The sequence below is a fragment of the Humulus lupulus genome, chromosome 3 (genome assembly GCF_963169125.1).
Source record: "Humulus lupulus chromosome 3, drHumLupu1.1, whole genome shotgun sequence".
NCBI classification, from domain to species: domain Eukaryota; kingdom Viridiplantae; phylum Streptophyta; class Magnoliopsida; order Rosales; family Cannabaceae; genus Humulus; species Humulus lupulus.
Window position 1 is genome coordinate 7607322 of NC_084795.1, and position 9488 is coordinate 7616809.

Here is a 9488-nt window from a genome sequence, read left to right on the forward strand (position 1 = left end):
AGAGGAAATATCTACAACTTGCTATATATTTAATTTGGGAAAAAGTCCTATTCTAAAAACTCAATTTCACTTCTTCTAAATCATGTGTACAAAACAAATAAATTTAAATTGGGAATCATATGTTCCTTATTAAATTTTTTTTAGGAAATTCAACCCTTGGACATCTACAAGTGTTTCTACTCTATACACCGTTTTTTTTTTCCTTTTTTTTAAATAAACCATTCTACATATTTATACACACATTATCAAATAAATTATATATATTTATACATTTCTTCTAATATAAAAAAGAAAATAATTAACAAATAAAAATAAACAACACAATACAAAATTTCGCTGTACCAACATATTCTCTGGTAGTGTAGTAACTAATAAACTAACTAAATAACTAACTAGCGCATAGGACGTTTACCCCTTGTGTCCAATCTATGAGGCTCCGAAGTTGGTCGAGACGCACTATTAGTATTGGTGTAAGAGCTGGTCGTATTCGTATTCGTATTCGAATTTGTATTCGTATTGGTCCCTGAAGTAACCGTATTGGAGTATCCCGATCCCGATCCCGATCCCGATGACCCTGCAGTGGTAGAAGTATGGGCCTGGCCCAGGCCCATGGGCCTTCTAGGCCTTCTGTACCTGTTCCCAGGCATTCCGGGCCTAGTGGGCTCTTCTAGATGACTGGGCTTCTTAGACAGAATCACCACCACACGATGCATGGTCGGCCGTAGACTTGGTTCTCCTTGCGTGCATAGTAACCCCAATTGAGTACACATGGTCACTTGTTCCTCCACCGCCGTCGGAGCTAACACCGGGTCTAGTATCTCCAAACTCTTCCCTTTCTTGTAAAGTTTGTATGCCTGTCATAAAACCCATCACTTGATTTGTTAATTAATTTGCAAATTATAACTATGTGTTACATGTGAGAATATTATCATATATAATAAGATCATATACATATGTGACAACTACTCACATATGAATGAAAACAAACAAACAAGCGTTACATTATTTTTGGTGAAATTTTAGAAACAAAATAGAATAAAATTAATAAGGCCTTTCCATTCCACTAAAATAGTAGAAAGGTTATGAAAATTGAATAGGAATAGGTATGAGAAAGAAATGAAAATAGTTGCACCAAAATGGTAAATCCCAAACCATTCCATTTAAATTAGTATTCTAGTCCTTCAAATTGTAACCACACAAAAAGGTAATGAAAATAAATTTTATTCCATTACTCCTAACAACATAGGGCTTAAATTACCAAGGATATAAACGGGGCGGGGCACGGTTGGGCCCATCGAGTATCCATTTAATAAAAATATTTATTTTTTTTCCAAAATTGATAAAATAAATTAAAATAGTTAATACTTTTTAATATAAAATAATAAATTATACCATTAGAAAATATAAATTTTTAATAATATTTATATTAAAAAAATAAGTTAGAATTAAACTACAATATAAATGGAGCGGGTTCGGGGCAGGGGGGTCATGTCCCCCGTCCCCGTCCCCGCCCCATTAGGGGTGGATCACCACAGGATCCTAGTACCTGTTGACATTTCTCTATTCTATTATCTCTAGCCAAACATACCCTAACGGTGAGGTTGAGGTAGAGATGTATATAGGAAGCTGAAGCTGAAGCTGAATTCAATTAATAACATGGAACCATGTTTCATTGAGCAGATGGCTCTTTTTACGAGTGGTATACAAAAACCAGCTGAAATTCAGTCATGCACGTGGACTAGAAAGTTTGACCAAGTTCCTAGGTTTGGTTGTGACGAAAGTACTTTCTACTGATGAAAAAGTCAAACAATATTAATGAATCTTCCTACGATTTACGTGTCGATGTCAGGACATGAGAACAGCTGTAAGTTTAAAGAGAGGCCTCAGCAATTACGTAGACAGTAGTTGGAAGAACCTACCACCAAATTAATAAAGGGCCCCACACCAAGCCCCGTCCCATACAATAATGCAATAATAGCTCTTATCCAAATTACTAAGTTAATCTAAAATCTTAATTACCTCTCATTTGTGCCTTAATTATGGTGTTTTTCTTTTGTTTTTTTGTCTCTAACAAGATCGAGCTGGATTTTACGAGGAAAATATTTTATTCGAATGACATCCCAATAATTGAAACCAAAAATAATGAAATAGATTTTTTTCCCATTTCTTTACTTCTTCCAAACCTTAAAAATAATTATATATAAATAATTGAAAAGAGAGTTTGAGTGAATGAGTCTTACCCAGTCAAGTAGATTCTGAGCATCGACGTTTAGATCAAAAGATGAGTTCCTGTGGCCGGTGATGAGTTCCAGAACTAAAACTCCAAAGCTAAACACATCTGCCTTTACTGATAAATGTCCATGCATCACGTACTCGGGAGCCATATATCCACTGTTTCAGCCATCAAAGACAAACAAACCCATTGTTAAGATCATTTCAAGTCCTAACATTTAATTTAGACAAACCCAATTTAAACTCATCTGTCTTTACTACCATGTGATAGAATTGGAATAACTATATATTTTTTGCAAATTATAAATTCCCAACACACTCGATAGTACACAGCTTATCAGAGTGCATGACAGGACATGAAACTTGTCGAGAATGCTAAGATGTTTTAACATGAATTATTTTGCCAGAGTGGTGTTTGTATATGTCTAACTATAACTGTCATGTCATGTAATAGTGTGAGATTCTTTTTGTTTTGCATTTTTCTTAGTGACAACACTGTCACATTGTCATGTTCTCTTCACTCATCATCACCATATTGTTCATCATGTCCGTGACAAGGTAAAGGAATATTAAAACTGTGTAAAAGTACATACTTGGTGCCGGCCACCCGAGTGTTGACATGTGTTTGATCTTCGGGGAAGAGACGGGCCATACCAAAATCAGCAATCTTGGGGATCCACTTCTCGTCGAGTAGAATATTGCTGGCTTTGATATCTCGGTGAATGATGCAGTTGTGAGAGTCTTCATGAAGGTAGAGCAGGCCCCTGGCAACCCCACATATTATTTCATACCGCCGTTTCCAGTCAAGCTCCTCTCTTTTTTTGGACTCTGTTTCAATACCAGCAGAATCAGTAACTTTGATTGAAATCGACGTAACTTTAAATTTCATTGGTTCATCGGTTCAAGATAATGACATCAACAATTTATTACTGCAGACTTTTGCTAAGATAGAGTAATTCACGGGGTTGAAAAGATAGGAAGTTTTTTCTTTTCCACAATGAGTTGGCAGAGAAATATGTCTGATTTTTTGGAGATAGCTCTAAGAAACTTGTGGGGCACAAACTCTAGAGGTAAGTCAAGGTCTTAAGGGCCATCCAGATAAATGGTTTGATGAAAATAAGCAATTCAGATGTGAAAGATGCGGAAACTTTTGACGCATAGAGGGGCCACGATGTTGGCATGATAGATGAACAAAGTAAGAATAAGCTTAGATCACATATTTAGATTAAAGGGTAACCAAAGAAATAAAAGAAAAAACAACGAATATCTTGAAACTTAATTGAATACTCCAATGGACCGTTTGAAAGGCTAATTAGTGTTGCTTTTCACTAGTTCCCTTTAAATTAGTCTACCTTGACAATGAAACCTTAAACCTATTACACACCAACCCTACATAAGCTGAATAAAACAAATTTCTCTGTTTGCAAAACAAGGCAGGGAAAAAAAATCCCTCCTTATCATGAAGTAATTAGTTTTACATAAAAGAAGAAAGCTATGTTTTAGTATATTTTTCTGTTACAAATTACTCAGCTTAAGAGCATAAGCCAAGAAATGCCACTAATTTTTCGAAATAGTGATTTTCTATTTTATTTTTGAAATGACACTTGTACATTCCAGTGTCAGCTTATAAGCACCAGGACTGGATTTAATTACGAGGTCAGCACATAACCAAGTGCAAATGTATATTAATAAACAGCAAATACTGGTTAAACTCGAAGAAATAAGTAATTCCCTATTGAATGTAACATAAAGTTGGGCTAAGAAGAAAAGGTAGTATAAGTGGCTCCTTCTTAAACAGCTGAGCAGACATATTATCTCCAAAAGAAATTTTCCTGATTTTTAGATCCTAATCACAGCTAGCTAATAATAGTCCTAACACTTAAGCAGCTTTCAATTCGAGCATGAAAATAGCATTGCTTCATTAAATGCCATTAAATCAATAACCAAACAGAAACCCTCTAATAGATTAGTGTAAAACCAAGATCATAGTAAAAAGATAAGCACTTACTGAACAGAAGCTTGTCAAGGCTCTCATTCGAAACATACTCGTAAACAAGTAGCTTCTCTTCGCCGTGTGTACAATATCCCAACAAATTCACAACGTTGCGGTGCTGCACACGTGCGAGCAACTTGGCTTCGTTTGTGAACTCTTTTCTCCCTTGATTTGAGGTTTGAGACAACCTCTTTACTGCAATATCTCTACCATCATTCAACTTTCCCTGATTTGAAATCGAAATTCTTAAAATTAGAAGTCATCTAAATCCCCAATCCCCCCCAAAAAAAACTCTACTACTAAGGCCATTACAGAAGTGCAGCTAAAAAAATTGCAAAGTTCGGTTTCACATTTTCGGTTTCAATTACATATAGCTAGCCAAAGGCCATTGCTGATTCAATTTCCAATGATTACCATTACAAAATTACTTCTAAGTATCCAAGGGCACCAAATTTTCTTGAAATAAAGAAAAAAAATCTTCAAAATATATGAAAAGTCAAAGAAAAATATAACCCGGAATTAAACCAAATGCAATTTCTGGTATTTGTGGTAAAATTCAAATGAGCTGAAAGGAAAAAGGAAAACTTGAGAATCCAGTTCAAACCAACCCTAGATTTTCTCAGGAACCAAACAAGTAGGACTAATTTAAAACCAACGAAAACCAAGGTGGTTTACCTTATAAACGGGTCCGAAACCACCTTCGCCGAGCTTATGAGTAGAGTGAAAATTCTTGGTAGCAGCAATCAGAGTTTCAAAAGCAAAAACCTTCTGTTCCTGCGCAGCAATCTGCTCAATCTCTTGTTCACTAGTTATCTCTGTTTAAACGTAATCCAAAAAAAAAAAGGTAAAATAAAAAAAAAAAAAGAGAGTAGCAGAATCAAGAACATCAGAGAAATTTAGAACCTGGGTATTGTTTCTTACCTTTGCTTGAATTGAATCTGAAGGGTTTCAAAAGATTTTGAAGAATATTCTTGGACCTGCTCATAGTTGTATGAAATTTCTTAAGCTAGCAGCCCATGTAGGGCAAATAAACAAGTAGAATGGCAAAAGTGGGATTTTTATAACAGTAGAACAAATTTTAAAAAGTAAAAAATAAATCTTGGGAAAATGAAAACGGAGAGAGAGAGATAACTGTTTGTTTTTTTTGTTATTTTCCCCTGATGATAATCTTCTTTTTGAGATTTGGTTTCACATACATTGATTGATGAGATCGCATGTACGTTTATATATGTATGGATGATGCATTCAAGCGTGTTGACCCAGTGACCTTAACATATAGATTATTACTTTTTTCTCAAGTATAAATAAATAAGAAATACATCATCTTTAAGAGAAAAGTCATCTAACCTCATCTGATCTCGACTCGGTTTCCAAAAAAGTTTCGACTTTTGCTTAGAAGACTTCAGCAAGAAAAATGTCTAATTATTTATAATAATGAAAAAAAATAATTAAATAATTTTTTAATAAGTTATGTAATTTTATATTTTTTTTACTTAAATAAATAGTATTTTTATATATATAGTGAATTATTATTCATCAAAGTTATAAATATTTTATTTTATTTTTTTATAAATTTTTGTATATATACGAATGTGATATTATTATATTTAATTATTTTATTTCTTAAAATAAATAAAATATTTTTAAAAAATATAATATTTAAATGATGTAGAAAAAAAATAAAAAAACTAGTGTATAATATAATGTAAAAGTTTGAGATAAATTATAAAAAAATATGTTTTGGTGATGTATTTTGTAATACACTTTTTTTATAATATTTAGCTAAAACTCACAAAAACATCTTGCATCATCAGCTCCTTTATATATATATTTATAATAGCTATGCACAAATTCCAATTAATCTATATTTATATTTACATATCATTTATATAATATTTTAATATTATTATTTTTCTTTATAAACTTTCTTTCTTCTATTTAATTTTACTTTAATTAATAAAATATGTTTAAAAATGTAATATTTAAATGATGTATAGAAATATATAAAGAAATTGATGTATAATATAATGTAAAATTTAAAAATAAAATAAAAATATATATATTTTAATAAGATATTTTAAAAGATAAATGAAAGCATCTACTAAGAGTAATCTTATATTTAAAAAGCCAAATTAACCATGCGTTTGGTATGGAGTAAAAAAATTGGTAGAAAATAAAATATCTTTATCTTTATTTAAGATAAAGTACGAAGGAAGAAAAATAAAATAAATTAAAAAAGGATAGATTATTTTATTAATTATGATTTTTTTTTTGGAATAGTAAATTAGGTGACGCAGTGGCAAATGATGACTTGCTGACTTATCAAAGCTTTCTTTCAAGGCCATTCATGATTCGATTCCCATCATAATAAGTGCATTTCTTACATGTGTTATTTTTTAAAGGGTATTTATTTTTATATAATAAATAATCATAATATTTTAACTTTATTATGGTTATATTATTATAATTAAATATCTCAACTCATTTCTTCGATTATTTTTTATTTATTTAAGGTACTTATTTTTTTTTATAATTATACGAAGATAAACAAATAATATAGAGAATTTACTTATTTGATACCTTATGGTTTTACAAAGTATTATTTTAGTATCTTCTGTTTTCAATAATGTTTATATGGTATCCTGTATTTTAAAATTATACATATTTGATAGTCTAGACTCAGATTTGATAGATAAAATTTTGTCAATATGATCAAACTGTCATCAGTTATATGTAATTAAGTAATTAAATTTAAATTTGGAACTTACATAATTAACAGCAGTTTGATTAAATTGGTAAAATTTTATTAGTTAAATTTTAGTTTAGGGTACCAAATATGTACGATTTTAAAATACAGGGTACCATATGAGCATTATTGAAAACAGAAAGTACCAAAATGATACTTTGCAAAAACACATAGTACCAAATAATTACCTACCCAATAATATAAGAAAAATATGTATAGCTATGTGTGTATGTATCTTTATTTATATTTATATAAAGGGAATTTACTCATTTGGTACCCTATATTTTTGCAAAATATTATTTTGGTACTCTCTATTTTCAATAATGCTCATATGGTACCCTGTATTTTAAAATTATACATATTTGATACCCTAGACTCAGATTTGATAAATAAAATTTTGTCAATATGATCAAACTGTCATCAGTTATATGTAATTAAGTAATTAAATTTAAATTTAGAAATTACATAATTGACAACAATTTAGTTAAATTGGTAAAATTTTATTAATTAACTTTGAGTTTAGGATACCAAATATGTACGATTTTAAAATACAAGGTACCATATGAGCATTATTGAAAACAGAGGGTACCAAAATGATACTTTAAAAAAATACAAGGTACCAAATGGTTACCTACCCATTATATAAATAAATTTATATTGTTGAGTTAGTACTTTGTACTCATTTCTGCTTGTTATTTCTTTTTTTTACTTATATATACATATAAATATTGAGTTTTTTTGTAATAAATATATACATTAAGAATTAATTGGACCTTCAAGGAATGAGTAGAGTACAAAAACGAAAGATTCGAGTAACCCTCCGAGCTATGGATATAAAAAAAAGGCAGGAGCGAAGCCACTCGAATGGATGTGAGAGGAGCGAAAAGAGACCCTTGAGAAATGAATAATTAAAGTAAAGCCTCAACTTTCATAGAAGAGCGTCAGTGGGATAAAACAACAATACAAAAACTAGCTTTCCCGGACAATGTATATTGTGAAATGGTCTTAAGGTTGAATCATATTTTCTTTTGTTATTTATTATCTATATATAGTAATTATAAACAAAATTGAGAGCAAATAAAAAATAATGAACTATTTTCGGCTTAAAGAATTATAAAAAAAGGTGAGTTCCTTTCAAAAAAAAAAAAAAAGAAGTAAGTTGAGTTATTTAATTATAATGATATAACGGTAATAAAATTAAAATATTATGATTATTTATTATATAAAAATAAACACTCTTTAACAAATAACACATGTCACTAAATTAAAAAAAATAAAGAAAAAAATATAATATATATTTATATATTCTTTTTTATCGGTTTTAAAAGAAAGAAAATTCAGAAAATTTACAATGACAAAGTCAATGGAAATATAAATATAAATGCTGTAAGAGCTTGAGTAGTAAACAAATGTGTGTTTAAATAATTGTTATAAATCAGCTTAGGACAAATTTTAGTCTTATCAACTTATGAACAAATCAATTACGTAACTGATTAGTTCATGTACAGCACATATGTAGAAATTAATAACACAGTCTGTTTTTTACTATTTATTTTTAGGAGATATTTTTTCAGCTAATTTATTAATGAAAAAAATTATTTCTAGTTCAAATTAAGCGAAAATAATATTTAACCACAGTTATTTAATATTAAATGTTCAAGCATAATACTTTAAAAAAAATTGCTCAAGCATAATATGATTAGTTATCTCAGACAAAAAAAAAAAGAAAAAAAGAAGCATAATATGATTAGAGACATTGGCGTGCTCATATTATTACTTTATTAGTATATGACTTAAATTCATATAATAAGCAATGTTTATTTATGAGATATAAAATTTATAAATTGAGGTGTCAAAATGGAATTTATGCACGTTGCATAATTATATATGTTGTCAAAAGAATAAAAATATACTATTCATTGTTGGATCAATATAACATATAATTTATTGCTGCAAAAAAAAAAATATATAACATAATTTATAATTATATTTAGGTGGAATAGAAAATAATTGACACAATAAAACATTAATTATAACTATAAATAATTTGTAAATTGAAAATAATAAAAAACTACTAATTGTTGAAAATAATAATATAAAAGAATACCATTTTTGTAATAAATTCATTATAATTATCATTTTATATTATCGAATATTTGTAGTAATATTATATTTGACTTGCTCTGTATCAAAAAAACTATTATATTTTTCTAAATTATTTTAAATGATATTATTTATAAAATCATTTTTTCGTACGATGATATGTTATAATAGTATTATTCCAAAATAGTTTTTTTTTATTATTATAAAAATACTATTAAAACAAACTACCATTAACTCTAAAGTTGCACAAATGCATAATAAATTTATTTAAAATGAAATAAAAATAAAAATATTTTTATAAAAACTACAATATTACAAGAAAAAACAAAGCATTAGATAGAATATAAATGAAAGAGTAGCATCTCTCTTGCATGTTCAATTTATATATTCATTCTTATTTGTTTATTTAGAAGG

At 29.0% G+C, this 9488-nt stretch overlaps 1 protein-coding gene across 1 annotated transcript; it reads right to left on the bottom strand.

Moving 5' to 3' along the window:
- Positions 1-250: 250 nt before the first annotated feature.
- LOC133821973 (cysteine-rich receptor-like protein kinase 43) lies at positions 251-5429 on the bottom strand. Its single transcript, XM_062254160.1, has 6 exons — positions 5147-5429; positions 4901-5040; positions 4241-4451; positions 2826-3060; positions 2241-2391; positions 251-854 (listed from the first exon to the last, which is right to left on the bottom strand). Exons 1-6 carry the CDS (start codon positions 5208-5210, stop codon positions 393-395), a joined length of 1263 nt encoding a protein of 420 aa, XP_062110144.1. The 5' UTR covers positions 5211-5429; the 3' UTR covers positions 251-392.
- Positions 5430-9488: the final 4059 nt, after the last annotated feature.